This window comes from Xiphophorus maculatus, chromosome 19 (genome assembly GCF_002775205.1).
Source record: "Xiphophorus maculatus strain JP 163 A chromosome 19, X_maculatus-5.0-male, whole genome shotgun sequence".
NCBI classification, from domain to species: domain Eukaryota; kingdom Metazoa; phylum Chordata; class Actinopteri; order Cyprinodontiformes; family Poeciliidae; genus Xiphophorus; species Xiphophorus maculatus.
Window position 1 is genome coordinate 11,620,348 of NC_036461.1, and position 15,930 is coordinate 11,636,277.

General features: G+C 37.5%; 1 protein-coding gene across 6 annotated transcripts in view; it reads right to left on the reverse strand.

Moving 5' to 3' along the window:
• Window positions 1–3,400: 3,400 nt before the first annotated feature.
• The window catches only part of col12a1 (collagen type XII alpha 1 chain), a 68,200-nt gene continuing 55,670 nt past the window's right edge, over window positions 3,401–15,930 (reverse strand). For 5 of the 6 annotated variants that reach the window (XM_023352229.1, XM_023352230.1, XM_023352228.1 and 2 more), the window contains 15 exons: window positions 15,096–15,254; window positions 14,738–14,815; window positions 13,508–13,594; window positions 13,038–13,091; window positions 10,693–10,788; window positions 10,328–10,381; window positions 9,492–9,545; window positions 9,162–9,215; window positions 8,615–8,686; window positions 8,496–8,531; window positions 8,343–8,409; window positions 8,077–8,259; window positions 7,778–7,855; window positions 6,626–6,796; window positions 3,401–4,281 (listed from right to left, as the gene is read on the reverse strand). In XM_023352229.1, coding sequence (XP_023207997.1) covers window positions 4,124–4,281; window positions 6,626–6,796; window positions 7,778–7,855; window positions 8,077–8,259; window positions 8,343–8,409; window positions 8,496–8,531; window positions 8,615–8,686; window positions 9,162–9,215; window positions 9,492–9,545; window positions 10,328–10,381; window positions 10,693–10,788; window positions 13,038–13,091; window positions 13,508–13,594; window positions 14,738–14,815; window positions 15,096–15,254 — 1,401 coding nt within the window. In that variant the 3' untranslated portion in view covers window positions 3,401–4,123. Of the gene's footprint in view, window positions 5,197–6,625; window positions 6,797–7,777; window positions 7,856–8,076; window positions 8,260–8,342; window positions 8,410–8,495; window positions 8,532–8,614; window positions 8,687–9,161; window positions 9,216–9,491; window positions 9,546–10,327; window positions 10,382–10,692; window positions 10,789–13,037; window positions 13,092–13,507; window positions 13,595–14,737; window positions 14,816–15,095; window positions 15,255–15,930 lie in introns of all 6 variants that reach the window. The other variant, XM_023352232.1, reaches the window with a different exon arrangement.

Consider the following 15,930-nt stretch of genomic DNA (forward strand, 5'->3'; position numbering starts at 1 on the left):
GCTTTTTTACCTTCTCACAAAATAATTCCAGGTTTTGCAACGTAAGCTGGAGAACTACTGGTTGTGCCAAACTGGGGAGAGTATTACTTCGCTGTTACTTTTGGCATCTCAGTAAGTGGAAAACTTATGTCTGTGCGGTGAATGAATATTTGCCCTGTGGGGAATCAAACAGTCCTTTGAGTTCAAAAGGACTGCTTCATTCCCCTCAAAAGGTTTTAACAGGGAAGTCCAAAAAAGCTATTCCATCCTTATATGTAACTGCTTTAGCAACCAGCAGATCTTATTCTTATGGTCCCTCTGTAAATTAAAACCTTACAAATTTCAATAGCATCATAATATAGTGAACAAAATGGCCATTACTTTGCTAAAGTGGGTTTGAATAGAATGCTGTAAAAGAATCAAGAATACTTGATGTTGTTGTAAAACAAGAGCTGGGAGATAACACAATAAAAATAGCTATCATGATAGGCATATGATCAGTAGAAAATAGAAGATCTGATAGAGAATTGGATAGAATGTAGATAATTGAATTGAACTCTGTTTCAGAACCACATCACATTCTGGGGGTGAAGACAGAGGAAAGACATTAGCGCTCAACTTCTCACGCCCCAGCTAAGCAAGGTGGGTGGCATCAACTAACTCACTCAATTTGGTAAGCTAACAACTTACTGAGTAACATCTGCAGTAGCACTTTTATGTTGCCTCCAACATATTCAGACACACTAACACAGAAACTGCATGGCAGAAAACAGCAATTACCCTATTCAAAGATCTTTTTGTAGAGCATGTCTAAAATATTTGAGAGAACAGGCAGCATGGGAAGCTAAAAGACCTGGGCGTAATGCTACTACACATGCTGTTGGCTAGCAATTATAAAGCAGCCAAAGAGTGCCATTCATACTCCATGTCACTCATTGGCTGTGGTCCCAAGAGTGGACATAAGGAAGACGTAGTTTCTACGCACCACAAATCTGGGATAAACTTCCAGAAAATTACAAAACAGCTGAAACACTGAGTTTCTTCCGATCAAGATTAAAAACCCACCTACCTTTGATTAGTAGTAAATGCAACATTTTCCCATTTGCTGACATATTTGAGTGTCTTGATGATTTTGATTATGGGAACATGCAAAGTTTACTGCTTTTTTCACAATTGGTGACTGTATGGCGTTTTTATGATATAAAGCACTTGAACTGCCTTGTTGCTGAAATGTGCTATTCAAGTAAACTTTAACTGTAGACATTAGCTTCTGTGGTAGTAAGATGATTTACACTGTGCTCATTGAGGCATTTTCAGGTATATGTGGTTCCTGAACTGTTAAAATAGGTAGTTATATGTGTTTTTAGAGATAATCTCAAGTATTCACATATTTTAGGTATTTGTGAGCAGTTGTGGTCCCTAATCCCTGCGAATACCAGGGGTTGACTGTACCACATTAATTTGCTTGCAAATGCTTCCAGAAATAATTCTAAATCAGATGCTGCAGTGTCCCAGTAATAATGTCACCTAATGTCACCCCATTTTAGGCAGACACTTTGCTCAACTTAGAAGTTGGTCTGATTAGTCTAATTAATTCAGGTAATAATTTTTGACTACTTGGGGGAGACTCATGTAGCATTGAAATTGTATTCTAGGTGGTCAGCTAGGACCTGACCATAATGCAACAGGACACTGAATTCCAAAGCATTCATCTCCAGTATGCATGGAATGTTTTGCAACAGGAGCCGATTAAAGTTAACTCAAACACTTCAAAGACCTGACAGGACTCGATGTTCCACAAAATATCCTCCTTCTGCTGAAGTTTAGACACACATAAATGGTGTGTTTCTTCAAATACCAGTTCAAACGGTAAGATAAAAAACAGTGTGCCAGCATTCTAACAGCCACAAGTTCTGTCGGAGTCTGAAGAAATTCATGTCTCAAAATGAACGCAGATGTATGCTGAATTGTCAACTAATGTCCTTTGATGACCATATAGATTCATGAAAACATTACAGTGAAAAAGGTGTTGGGTAAAAGGAAGACATGCCTTTAAGGCTACAGAAGAATTATGTAAGTTTTATTTTGTTTGAAGAGGTGAAGGAACCGAGCACCATTTGACATGGATTCCATTGAATGTGGAGAATGTTATGCAATTTTCTTGTAAGCGTTTTAATATATGTGAAGTAAGGTAACAGCTGCTCACACACATAAAATACTTTTCCCACACCTAATAAAATACAAGCCTCTGTAAGCTTTCAGTTGTTGTTTTTTTAGAAGTGTTTCACAATTTCCTTAAGCATACCAAGATATAGCAGTTCAACATAAAAGGTTTTCTTTTGCAGGGAGTTTTCACACGTTTGTTCAGTGTGGTGATCTTGACCTCAATGCTTCACTCCCAGTTTAATCCCTGGCATTTGTTCATAACTTCTCTGGCCTGTTCTTCTTTCATCAAAAAAACATCTCGTTTAGGTCCTGTTGTATCATTAGATGTGCTCAATCGACGGAAATATCAGCGCAACACAGGTATTGGCTCAAATGCGTCTGCATTGTTTCCGCATAGACATTCTAGCATAATCCTGATGGGATGAATGCCAAGTTATGTAAAAATCTGCAGTTCATGTGATGGTGAAGTTGTTCTCAAACTCCCTTCTGTCTCCTATCATTTTGCCCAGGCACAAGCTGACTTTCTGGAAAGTTCAAAATAAAAAATATCTTATGCTGTCAAAATAAATAAAGGGTAGAACTTCAAAGCATATCTTCAGGACTTGCACTGAGAGAAATCAGGTTTGTCGTTCATGACCAAACAGACTCGTTCAGAGGAATTTAGACTCAACACCAGCTGTAGATATGACATTTTGATGGTCTTGGCAACCGAGCTTTGGCTTTAGACACCATATACTATTGGACATTTTCTTATGTGAAAACCACAATTTTATTGGAATTGTATGTGGAAAACCAACGGAAAGTAATGCATTACTGTTAAGTTGAATGAATATGGGTTATATGGTTTTCAAAATATTAACAAAATTAAAATCTGAAGTGTAGTGTGAAGTTGTATTAGGCTCTTTTTATCTTGTAACAAATAAAATCCTACACCACAAACTAGAAAGATGGTTATTAAAAAGGAAGACAAAAATGCCTCTTGATGTGCTAAGCCTGAATTTAAAAAAAAAAAAAAATCATTGAGTATTTAGGTGAATCTGAAAGCAGTTATTTACACTATTTTTTATTTAAAGGTATCAGGGTAAATGAGGTTGAATGCACCTTTCAGTATCATTTTCCATTTATTTCACAATTATGTACTACTTTAATGCAATCAAATACATTGCATTATTCTGTTGTAATGCAAGGCTCTATATGGACATAGAAGTTCAGTTCATCAAAATCATACAAAAATTAGGAAATATCCAGACAAGTGTAACATTTTCAGTAGTTTTATTGAAAAATGCCTCTTCCGTTTCAGAAATAAATAAGAAAATAAGGCTGTGTAAATTCACAAAATGTGCAGTTGAAACAGTTGAAAAAAGCAATCCTATATCCATAGTTTTGCCACCAAATCCAAACTGCTTTGACAGAAAAAAAAAAACAAAAAAAACCCTATATTCTGACTTCAGTAAATATACAACATATTCATGCAATGTAACATTTGGTAACAACAAAAAACAGATTTGATTTGCTACAGTTAGTCAGAATATCTCATTGTTTACAGGCGGTAAAAAATGGCACAAAACTGAAATCGTTGGGCATAAAATTGTTTGCAACCAGTGAAGGATCTGAAAAAGCGTAACATTTTGAAATCGGAAACAATTCAGGCATTTTGTTACTGTCTACAAACACACATACTGGACTACTTTGTTGTTGTTTTTCTCATGATTAGTGCTTTACAAACTTGAGTCTGATGGACACTTGCAGATATATTACAGGCAGACACAAAAGGGAAACACTTAGCAAGCACACAGGTTTGTAACAAAGCTAGTCTACTTGCTACACTTTCTTGTGTCAAAAATATATATATGTATATATATATTTTTTTTTTCAATAAAGCCAAAGGTATCAAACCCATATAAGTATTTGTTTTGCTCTGCGTACCCTTTTAAATGTTTGGGAATTATTTATTCTGGGAAATCCTGTTTGTATGTAGCTATGATGCCAGTCTTCCTGTATTGTCTGATTGTAGTGATCTCTGTCTTCGCTGACCTCTGGAGTCACCGCGTGACTGTATTGTCTCAAATTCTCCAAATTCTCCAACTGGCTCCACAGGTATAGTCTCTACCTCAGGTGCAGGCTGGTAGTGGGTGGCTAAAAGAATATTTGGCCAATTTAAAAAAAAAAACAAAAAAAACATTGGATGTGGCTTCAATACAGTTTTACATGAACAGTTTTTATACTACACTGTAGAATAAAAAAAAAAATCCTGATAGAAATAGAAATTATTGCCTCCTTGAGTACCAAAAAACAAATGAAAATTAAAACACCTTTAAATTTAATTTTAAACTTTTACAGTAAAATCTAAGATATTTCATTTTTTTAAAAAAGTGGTAAAATGACCAGCTTATACCACTATTTAAAAAGACATGAACTGGCTGGAGAAACACATTTTGCACTGACTCAACCAATGTACACAAATACCATGATAACTAAATGAACAAATGAAGCATGCTTTAGTCTGGATCAGAGCTACAGAGCTAAAAGGTCACTAAAGCGTCATGAAAAGGGGTTATGCCAGGTGTAAGTAAGCAGTGGGTTATGAGGCACAAGCTCAATGAAAAGGTTAACATGAATTTTCTTTTCTTTATTATTAGTAAAATGTCCCGGTTCAGTCATTTACAAAGCAAAAAGAAAAAAAAAATTAGCTTTATTTACACCTCTATATTATTATTCTGATATCCTCTTTGTTAGTAGCTGAGTTGGTCGGTTTGTACATGCTGCGTCCTTCGTAGAAAATGCCCAGTCTCTGTTTTTTTTCCCATTGGTTTGTAGTTCAATATGCAAACAGGCCAGCAGGTTGCCATCACTGTAGCTTGTAGCTGTGACATCGTGTTAGTGCCAGCACACTCCATTTTCTTTCTTTTTGCATTTTTTTTCCTTTTGTAATGTTAAATATGTCCATGGTGATTATTCTTACAAGCCCCAAAGCAACTGGACAAACATCTCAGAAACAGGACCTCAGAATGTAAGCGGCACAGAAGACTTAGAAAGTTTACTATGCCAAACCTGAAAACAGTTCAAAAAGGATGTGCGTTATTAGCAATTAATTAATGCAATGCAAGTCATCATACATCAGCTAATTGCTTTCATGCAACTTTCAAAATTAAACATCAAATGTCAGGAGGTATTAAAATGTAGTATTTTACAAGGGTTCCCTCCTATTCCCAGAAAAGCTGTTGTAAAACTTAGCGCAGCAGGCTTGCCAAAGTTCTGGCTTCTTTCACATTAGAAATAATACACATGGGATTGTATTATATTGACCTATGTACAAAAATGTTTTCAGTGTAAAAAATTTATAAGATGGATGGTTAATCTGGCTACAAGTCAGATGCTTGGAGTCTCTTGGTGGCTAATTAGTGCACTAAAGCTCCACAAAGGAAGACCTCCAAAGCCAAAACTGTCACATTATTTGGATCCTTCTTAAAAGTAGAATGAACAACTTGGCCTCAGCAACATAAAAGGAACATCAGCTAAAAGAGGCTATAAAGTCAAGAAACTGTAGTTACAATCGACCGTCAGAAACTTTGCGGCATGTAGAAAGTTCTCTAAAATGGCATTTCTAGATTATTAGTATCATTAATAATATTATCATTATTAAACTCAACACCAACCATATTGCAATTAATTTTTTTTAACTTTCAAAGAAAGTACCGAGTCTGTGTAGCATAACAACTTTTTTTTTTATTACGTTTTGTCTGCACATGATAAACTATAAAGGCATTGCACACTGAAATATCAATGATTTAATTTTGTTTGACTGAGAAATGGACTGAAGTAACTCTGATGAGTATTTGATTAAACTAAAGACATCTGTTTCAAGGTTTCATTGTGATGATAATTGTAACTATATAATTGTTGTATGAGTTGCATTTTATTTGAGGGAAACTGAACAGTATGCAACTTAGCGGAAGGAAAGTTATAAGCAAAACGTTTTATCAAAAAACTGAAAGGATCTTACATTAGATCCTTTGAGATCTAACGTGAGAATGTGTTATAATTCCTGGAATTGCAAAAAAACAAAACACTACTTATCACTGACTTCATCATATTTTGATTTAAATATCAAAGATTTTGACGTATAAAACAGTACTAACAGTATGTTAGCACCAACATACAAGTCGTAAAGAGCTCCATGGTGAAGATTTCAGACAGTTAAGACATCTGCATAATGTAATTACTATGTCCTGATTCTTCAAGACATGACTTTCATATACAGTTCATGTCAAAGTTCTGCTTTTTAATCTATGTGTTCTAGTCCTTCACATTGGGTCTGAAATGGTTTTAACTTTGTTTAATAACTATTAGGAACCCGTACATAAAGACCTCCAAACATCATCAATAAAGTATAGCAATCAGTTGCAAATATAGTCTGCATACATTTCATCTATTTTTTTCCATATCAAACCATGCAGGACTTAGACAGTAGTGGGGGTACCTGTGTATCCTTGTCCATTATATGGAATGCCCACACACTGAGAGGAGTCGCAGTATCCAGGGGGTCCCGGGGGTCCTCTCACACCTGGAACACCTTGACGGCCTTGAGGCCCACGAGGCCCAGAGGAACCAGAAGGACCTGGGGGACCTGTTCTCGACTCTCCTGGTGGCCCTGCACAAGACAGTGAGGCCCGTTTAGGAAAGGGAGTCCCTCTGGAATTTGAGTGACATCACCTGTAAACTTTCTGTGGAAACATTTGGGGTCATGGAGCTGCAGTTTCAATTTTTCAACTGCTCAATTAAAGAGTTTGACTAAGAACAAAAAAAAAAAAGCGAGACTCAGTCTGGGGTTGAGTGGAGTTACCCCCAGCCCATTTGTCTAGACAGCACAAGCTCAGGATGGAATTTTCCCCTTTCTTCCCCCCTTTTCCACAAAGTGAATCCATGTGTTGTCAGTGCAGCCATTCTCCAACAATCTAAATCTCTTCACCCTCTCCCCACCCCCAACACACACACTCATAGAACTGAGTCATCTGTGTAGACTTCCTCTCTCTAGTCCTTGGTGTTTTCTCACTTCATTCAGAAACAGAGTCTTCAGTGTTTGCTGTTGAGTAACAGACATAAATAAACGTTTCCTGTTGCTATGATTTGAACTGCAAAAGGGACGGAAATGCTAAAGAAAATCATAGAATTCTTTTAGGAACACATTCTAAGAACATAAGAAATTTTAGATGTTTCTACAACAGCATATTCGCTCTGAGTTAGAATGGACAAAACTAGTCCATTTAGTTTTAATTTAATCCTTCCTGAATATATAACCACCAATAGCTCTGAATATTCAAACATGGTGGGGAAGCATGATATTCATATCACAGAACCCCCACCTTGAAAAAAAAAAAAAACATGGGAAATTATGTACTGTGACAGCCCAAATAAAGGTGTTGAATTGTAAGTGTAGACTGTGCTTTTGTCCAAATAGCTACAACAGAGGAAGTTTCATATTACTGACTCTGGCTAAGTTTTGCCAGTGCAAAAAAAATAAAAAATGAACACAAACATTTAGTATGATTTGGTGACCTTGGACCAGTTGCAATTTGATATTTAAGTTGATTTCCTTCATTAGAAAATATCAAAATAACATTAACTGTATTACCCGGTGGTCCAGCTGGGCCTCTTTGTCCTCTGATATCGTTTCCAGAGGCTCCTCTTTCCCCTTTTTCTCCTGGTAAACCTGCAAAAAAAAAAAAAAAAACAAACAGAAGAAAAGGAATTAAACACTAACACCCTTAACACACCGTTCCCCAGCATGAAACATTGTGGTGGCAGCATCATGATGTGGTTATACAGATTAAGGAAATTATGATTAATATAAATGATCTAGGGTTCTTTTTATTGCTCAACATTAAAATTATTACAAACAGTCAATATATTCCAATGACTTCTGAAAAGTACCTCTTTCTCCTTGATTTCCAGGTAATCCTGGAGTTCCAGGGAATCCAGATCTTCCAGGTTGGCCGGGCTCTCCTCGGGATCCAGGCTCACCAGGAGGGCCGGGAAGACCTGGAGGCCCAGGAGTGTTGCTGCGATATCCGGAGGGAATCTGGTTGAGCAGCACATCAATTCTGCTCATCTGGCCTGCAAAATTCAGATGGATTTCATCAAGTAGAACTTGTCAAGGACTATTAAGCTGCCAGAAGCTTGGGAGATGTTTTGCTCACTGTTCACAAGCTGTTCACAAACTTGTCTGGCAATGGAACGCATCATGTTCTGGGATGCAAAGTCGCCCTGGAAATCAAAGACAGCTTAATGAAGACAAGAGTTCCTTTTCTTGTCACAGAAATGTGTAAAGCTTGCATTTAGGTACAATCTACCTTCTCTCCCTTTTCTCCTTTAAGGCCAACAGGTCCCTTTCAAAAACAATAACCAAGTCAAATCAAGCATAGAACATTTTCTTTCATCATATATTTTTATTTAAGTATTCAGTACATACTGGGCTTCCTGGGTCTCCTGGTTTGCCTGGTTTTCCAGTGATCCCTGGTATACCTGGATTTCCAGGACTTCCCTAAAAATGAAAATATTTGAAATCTTAGTAAATCTTAGGGCAACATTTTACTCCTGCTCCTAACAGTTGTATAACAAGCGGCAAGTTGGGATTTGTGCTCTGACATCTGCAGTGGGAAAAATCAGCTGCCAAGAACAGCGGAGTACATGGAAGTACATGTACACCAACCATCACGCTAATGACTCTTGTGGCACTCTGCATGCTATATACCATGTGCGCTCTGTTAACATGATGGCTGGATTAAGCAAATTCAGACCTCAGCAAACCACCGCAAAAGGGAAAATGAGAGATGGATGCATCATTCTCACAACAGTGGGGGAGCCAGTCTGGTTTTTATGTGCTGTTCCAGCAGAGTGGAACTGTGGAGCCAGAGGAGCAGTTTTTTTTTTTTTTTTTTTTTTTTTTTTTTGCAGATATACAATATCAGTAAAATATAGCACTAAACATTATTCATTTGGTACCTATAGATACTCACCATGGGCCCTGGTGGGCCTCTGGGTCCAGATGACCCCTCTTTTCCTGGTGGCCCCTTTAAAAGAAACAACACACAGTCACATGTGAGTTACAGCTCCTTGGGGAGCATGGTAGTTTAATATATCATTGTCCTAATCTAAGGGGGGGGGTTTGCCTTAAGAGTGCCTTTTTAACTTAAGGAGTAACACCTTTACAGGCTTAAATACACGTGAATATAGTTAAACACCAATAACTTACTCAAGATACCATATAAGGCATGATGTTAAAGAGCTTGATTCATTTTAAGGGCTTTTGACTCTATACATACTCTATGCTAGCATGGAATTCTTACCCGAGCTCCGCTTGGTCCAACAGGGCCCAGAGGACCGCGTGGCCCAGGAGGACCCTGGGAAAAAACACACACACACTTTACCATAAACAAATCACCAAAAACTGTGTCCATTTATGTAGCCCTCCTAGTGCATCTAAAGGCTTTTAATATGCTGAAAATGCACTTCTTTCGTACATATTTAGCCAAAGATAACACATTATTTTGCTTGTAGAAACTCTAAAAAGTCTCTTGTGTCTCATGTGATCGTTGTTCTTCTACAACAGACCACATTAGGTCAAATTGCAAAGATGCTGCTGCCAATAGACTCTGAACATTACAGGGTGGGATTTTCTCCCATACTTTCATATTTCAAGCCCAAGCAGCGGTGATTTCCTCACCAGCTCAATGGTGGGAGTTGAATGAATGACATCAGCTGGATAAAATCACATGATTTTCACTCCATGTCAAATGGCTCAAACTTAACTGCTGACATAAGTAACAGAAATGTAAAGAACCTCTATGAACTTTGGTTACATGCTCAAACACCTAGAGGTCACTTTAAGCCTTTCTAAATCCCATTCTGCTTCAGTTACACGGATCTTTTATTGTCTGGAGTAACAAGTAACAAGTATTCCTTATATCAATTTACAGCATTGCTGTTCTTTTAACGTTTGTGACTCAAGAGAACCAAATTAAGAGTTTGGACTTCCTTAGGGTTGGCATGATAAAGCTCCCAAATCTCATTGTGGTTTCATCCTGATTGTTGGACTAAATTCACATTCCAGTGTAAATGCTGCTCCTTGTGGATAGTTTCTAGTTTACTGATCATAAACCACATATGAGTAAAATGTTCTTACTTGCAAACCAGTAATGCCTGAATCTCCACGATCTCCCTTAGGTCCTGGGCGACCCTAAATAGGAAGAGGAAAAAGAAAGCATAGCACACTTTACTTTACCCATTTATTTGTTCCATGTTTGTGATTGATGGGATATTTTAATAGGATCAGTAAAGAAAATAACAACGCTCTCTGGATGTCTGGAAGATAGACGAGGGGAGTGAGATGTGTTTTGACGACAGTTATAAATCCCACTAAGTGCTGATGTGCAGCAAGTGTTGAATCAGGCATTCTATTCTACTTGAAGGTAGGCGGGGATTGCAAATGATACAATTAACAAAACACAGTTCACTGCCAAAAGGATTTGTCAATGAAAATTAACTTACAGGTTCTCCAGGCCGAGAAAGTCCTGTAGGGCCTTGTGGACCTGGTGGCCCCATCGCACCTGGGAGTCCTGACTCACCACGTGGACCCATTGGACCCTGCGGCAATACACATATCATCAGCAAGATGGTAGAAAATCACAATATTTGGAAAGAAGGTTAAAGTCAAACTTAATTATGCCTGAAACTGTGCTGACAGATGATTCGTTGTTTAACAATGACAGTTCTGGGAAATGGACCTTCAAAATATTTGACGTGGGCCTCCTTGAAATTTACTGTGGGGAAATATACATTTAACTGTTTTCAGATGTGTGCAATTTCTATGAACAGGAGAAATTAAACTTTAAGAGGCAGACCTCTGGAATAGTTTTCTTTATCTAACCACTGCTGATATTCTAGATTTACAAGCCTTATAAATCCAGAATACAAGATTTATGCATTTTCTGAATACAAAATGCTTAAAATTAGAACATTTTTTGCATTTTGTCATGATATGATCATAAACTGCAAAGGATTTTATTGCAATTATATATGATAGGCCAACACAAAATAGTGCATAATTATAAATTGGAAGGAAGATTATGCATTATTTTGACTATAAGATGGAAGTGTAGCCCCAGTATTTTATTCTTTGTAAGACCACCCTTTACTGTTATTACAGCTGCAAGTGTTTTGCAGCATGTCTCTACTCATTTAGAAACTGCCCATTCTTGTTTTTTAAAATATTATAGCGGATGCTCAATCAGATTCAACAAAGAAAATCTGTAAGAGGGATTTCTAAGTCATGCACACAAGTCCCATAAATATTCTGGCATAGGCCATTCTAACCATAGGTTTCGCACTTCAATAAAGGGCAGCGCCTTCAATGGCAGCAACCCCAGGTGCCCCGTCTTCTGGGATGGGCTCTACTGAAATTAATTTTGTTGTGCTTCGGTACAATAACACTAAAATCATTCTGATTCTGATTCTGATAAGGGATGTGGGTGCTTTATCACCCAAATTTTTGTTAGTGGGCTGGTTCAGTACACACAGTCTCCCCACAGTTTTGCACAAAAAATGTACTTCTATGGGTATGAGTTTGTATTTATTCCACTAATATGAGCGGGAGGCTGATGTGAGAACAGGTATCTGGGTTAACAAACATCATAAATGGTGTTGAGTGTTTAAATTTCACAAACGCTTGCTCAACATTTTTTTGGTACATATGAAACATCATGTGTCTTTCACATGCAAAGTACATCGTTATTGTGTTCGCAACTAAGTTTGCAACATAAAACATATTTAAAGAAATGACACCACCAGAAAATCACAAACAGATTTTTTTGCAACAAATCAGAGTATGCCTGTGATGAAAAAGAACCACTCTGTGCCAGCAAACCAGAATACTGCACCAATAAAAACACAGAATAAATATTACACTTGAATTTAGTAGACTGAGAATATGTAGTTAAGCATGCAAATATACTAGGTGTGTTTTTACATTTAGCTTTTACATATAGTTTTACATTTCATTTTTAGACTCAGACCCAGCTAAACTATAACTAATCAATTTACTGTAATCAGCAGATTTTCTCACACATTTGCTGCATCTTCTTAAATGGCTTGAGGCAAACTGCAGAGTGGGATTCTTTTAGCTTTCTCTTAGCAGTTCAACAATTTTGCCACTCATCTGTAGTGCTGCATGGCATCAGAAAATCTTGTCGATATAGGTTCAGATATAAGACTATTAACTTCTTTTCTCTTTTGTCTGTGCTTCCATCCCTCTGTGAGCTTTAGCATTTTGGGTAATGTTTTTTGCCCAGCATGAGCACCTCCTGCCTGTGACTCTGTTCAACCTGCTAAATATTACATTAGCATGAAAAATGTGAGTTCATAGTTGGAATGTATAAGCCAACAATTATTGCACTCCAAATAGTCCCTTGAGATAAACACTTTGCACACACTGATATTTAGATGATGATTTATTAGCAATATACTGTGCAGCTTTACTTTTTTGAAAAGGCCAGATTTGTGGAATGCACAGCAGTCCTGTTGACAGATTTTGCAGCTCCTGCAGACCTACCAGGTGCCCCTTGGCTGCATGGGTTATTGTTTATTGGCCTAACCCTGCTTTCAATTTTTCCACAACTTCATTCCTGACATGTCTGCTGTGCGTGTTGATCTAAATGATGCTGTTTGCTCGCAGTTGGTTTTTATTTACTAATTAGATGACTGTAAAAAAGTTCAAGAGGTAGTATTACTTTTGCCCAACCATGTGTAAAAACAAACAATAATAGTACAGGACACAATAATGGTATTCACCAGCAACAATTTTCAGCATGAGTTGAGTGATTTAAATTTGAACTCACGGGGTTGCCAGGTGTTCCTCTATCTCCTCGAGGTCCTTTAGAACCTGGACTGCCCTGAAAAAAGTGAAGCGGCAGAAGCACAGGCTAAGCATAACAACAGAAGCAAATTCTGAAGCACTTAAACCACAGGCATTAGGACTTCCTTGCTGGGCCTAAGTGAGTTTACTGGGTACACATATTGCAGACTGTTGTTTTATCATGAAACATTTATCTCTTGACACTCATCCCTAAGCAGTCACTTCTTTGCAAGACGTTAGCCTCATTCTTTGTGCTGCTTTCTCCATTTGGAGAAAAAAAAAAGTATTATGCAAGAAACATTCTCGGCTACATAAAGTTCAAACTGTGCAAAGAACGTGCAACCCTAGTGGAAAACAGTATGGCTATATCATCATCTTCAAAACATCTAAGACTTCTGAGAAAACAATTTTATCAGGTGAGGACAGACAAAAAGCAGTGATAGCAAGGTTTACCGAGGGTCCAGGAGGCCCCTGGGGCCCAATGCTGTCCTGTGTACAAGTACAGGAGTGGGGAAGGGAAGGACACTTGGCCTCGTCTCGCTGGAGGGAAAGAAGATGCAGAGATAAAAAATGTAACATACATGCTTGCTTTAGTTTTATTATTTTCCCTTTTAAACTCTGACACCTGAAGACATTTCCTGCCAATCTAAAACAAAGGAAATTAAATTCATGACCTTATCCTGGATATCTCTGTCTTTTGCTTTGCTAGGGATTTATAAAAGATGAGACAGTTTTGTAACCCATAAAAGGCAAGAATGGATTAATGTTGAAAGTGTGACCGAGAAAATAGGGCTTTGAGACCAAAATGCTGCAGCTGCAGATTCATTTCACATTTCTGCATTGTTGTCTTTAAGCATAAAGAATTACAACTCCAATCATTGATGTGATGTATTCCTATCTGGAGAAAATTACACATAAATTGCTTGTAATTGGCTAAAAGTGCAAGTATCATGTATTTCCCACAGAACATAAATGAATCTTTTTACTGTCAACTACATGAGCCAAAGAAGGACTTGTTTTTGTGCAATTGAGACTCATGCTTAATATAGTAAAATTATCAGAATTACCAAGGATACAAAGTTCTTTCCAGACAATTTCAGATGTTTTTTTTTCCTCTCTAAACAGCTGTTTTTAGCAATAGACCAATAAATTGTGTGGTGTATTTTCCCGATTGTCTATCATATAACTTGCTGGAATTAGAAATGTTGGCAGATTTTTCAGAAATCTCAAGAGTTAATGATCGACAATCTAGAGGTGAGAGAGGATCTGCTGTTTTAGGAATGTGGTCTGCGAGGCTAATTAAAGATGCTAATGACAACCTGATATGTAAACACTGTTATCCTTTTCGTTTTAATCTTTGTTTCAACACAGTACAAAATGTTTAAAAAGTTAATTAAATATCAGAGAAGAAGCATTTAGCGTATTTGTAGAGCAAGCACCCCATATATATTGGTCATGAGTCCTCATCAGGGGTTCAATTTACAACCTTGGAGCCTTTGCTGCATATCTTCCTTCCTCTCTCTTTGCCTATTTATTCTCTGATTAATGTAACCCCAACTTTAAAATCAACCAATTTTCCTAGAAGCAGGACCATTATTTTACAAACAATGTGAGACATTGTAATATGTCAACATCCATCCCATTTCTATTTTGAATTGTTTGGAAGTCTAAAATGACACTTACTGTGGCTGGCAGCTCGCAGCATTTGTCTCGGCTAATCCAGCTCAAACTGCAGATAATATCGAACATCTGGAGCTGGAACTACAAGATACAAGATACAAGACATTGAAGCGTGTTTCAAATAATTCCCATTCCTAATATTAAAAAAAGTACAGAGTTGGAAAAAATATAATAGGATCCAGGCAGAAATGGAGGCTTGCAGAATTTCATTCTTTCAACAGCCAACCCTGGGAATAGTTAGAATTTAGCTGGAGCATTAATGCACTACAGATTTGAGATGTTCATTGTTTTGAACACTGCTAGATCCTCTTCCAGATGTCACTTTTGCATTTTTAACAAGCTTGGCTTGTTTTGCTCTTACTGTTGCTGAGGTCTTCTTTGAACCTGAAGACTTGACCATCTTGCCAAGCACTTCGTAGCCCTCCAGCGTAATGTTGTTGGCCTCCTTGATGGGTTTCTCTGCCACCTCTTGGCAATCCACAGTGAGTTTGACTTTTTCTGGTGAGATGGTAACGTGGATCTAGAAGAGACAGACGATGGAGAGGGGGAAGCTTTTAACAAAACATCCTTGTCTTATTGAAATACCACCTGTACCCAATTTACTCATGCACAATAAATTTGTGCATTGGAAATTTAAAAAGGTGGTGCTGGGACTTATTTATATTTTGAAGAGATGTGCTTGTTCTCAAAAAGAGAACAATAAGGTCCTATAGTAACTGTATCCCATTTAATGTGGGGAGTTCAGAAGTCTTAAGCCTATAAAACACCTTGTTAAGTACAGATGAAATTACCCTGAAATCCTTTTTGATCTAGCAAAAGACTGACGTTTGATGCATCTAGACAACTCCTTAAAAAAGCCTTAAAAACCTATGCAACAGCTAGCTATTCATCTACTGTCTGTGATTATATAACAAATGAGTGAAAAAAGTGCCAAATTCTAAGATTTCCTGTGCGTAGAGGCCCCATCCACACATCTTGAAACAATATCTTCTGCGGCTCGCCATCAGAAGTCCTACACTTTCCATACTTTTCTCTTTGCAGTTGCAAATTTTCCCCCACTCTAAAGTCAAACAAGATCTCTTTATATCAGGAAAAATCTTGCTACCATTTCTCTCCACAAAGCTATATCAACCACAAACCAGACCATAGTTCCTGGCAACTATTCACAAAATTACAGTCTACTTCCTTGGAAGCAG